Source organism: Nematolebias whitei, chromosome 13, assembly GCF_014905685.2.
Source record: "Nematolebias whitei isolate Nwh7 chromosome 13, NemWhi1, whole genome shotgun sequence".
NCBI lineage: Eukaryota > Metazoa > Chordata > Actinopteri > Cyprinodontiformes > Rivulidae > Nematolebias > Nematolebias whitei.
Genome location: NC_056510.1, coordinates 33,740,040 through 33,741,130, shown reverse-complemented (window position 1 = coordinate 33,741,130; position 1,091 = coordinate 33,740,040). Strand labels below are relative to the sequence as shown.

Here is a 1,091-nt window from a genome sequence, read left to right as displayed (position 1 = left end):
ATGGATGGATGGATGGATGGATGGATGGATGGATGGATGGATGGATGAATTTTATAAGAATCTAAAAAAATATGTATAGTTTACCCAGAATAATATGAAAGGCTGCTGTAACTGGATCTCGCACTCCATGAACAGAACAGGAAACCACATCTGTAGAACCTGTAAAATAATAAATAAATTAATTATAACACATATGCAACAGTCTTCATGCTGCATTGCTATTAAAAAGTCTCACCAGCAGGAATGATTCCCATTGGCAGCATGGCTTTCACAGGTTCTTCAGGAGAATTTGCATCCAACTGGGCTCTGAGAACCAAAGCGTGACACAGCTCAGCCACTGATCCATCCCCAGCAACACATACCACCCTGACCAACATGTAGAAAGAGATTAGCACAGGCAAACCAGGAGATATCCATTTGACAAATCATTCAAGCTTTTATTGTGACAGTGAAGGCATTCCACATATTTCATGCAGACAAAAATGTGGCATATTGAACAGATATACAGAAATACAAAACACAGTTGTACATAACATGTTAAGTAGTTTTCTTACTGTATCTTTATAAAAACTGGAAATTGTATTGAAGAAGGCTCTTATTACAGATTTTACATAGCACATCCTTGACTTCTCACCAAAATTACTTTCCTTATATCACTCCTGAAACTTTTTTCCATCTACTCTACTCATCATCACTCAACCTCACCCAATTGTTCTGGATAGTTGATCCAAAGTACTTAAAGTCCTGCACCATTGTGACCTCTTCCCCTTGTAGCCTCACTGTTCTACTTGCCTCTTTCACATTCACACACATTCTCTGTTTTGCCACAGTTGACTTTCATTGCTCTTCTTTGAAGTTGATACCTCCACCTCTGATGCCCCTTTTCCACTTGTACCTGTAGTACCGGTACAGCACGCTCTACTCTACTCGGTACGGTACAGGGTGTGTTTCCATTATGCTTTCAGTACCGGTTCCAGTGGGTGGGGTTCAAATTGACGTCACCACCTCTCACCAGCTGGTGGCGCTGAGACGCTGAAACTGTTTTCAGTACAGGGTGAGAATTTATTTTGAAGTTGTGTGTATGTATGTAC

The 1,091-nt window shown here is 40.5% G+C and overlaps 1 protein-coding gene across 1 annotated transcript in view; it reads right to left on the bottom strand.

Annotated features, from left to right (window-relative positions):
* cerkl (ceramide kinase-like) overlaps window positions 1–1,091 on the bottom strand; it is a 388,098-nt gene that overhangs the window by 126,568 nt on the left and 260,439 nt on the right. Inside the window, 2 exon segments of the mRNA XM_037687069.1 lie at window positions 85–159; window positions 236–366. Of these exon segments, the coding sequence (XP_037542997.1) occupies window positions 85–159; window positions 236–366 (206 nt within the window).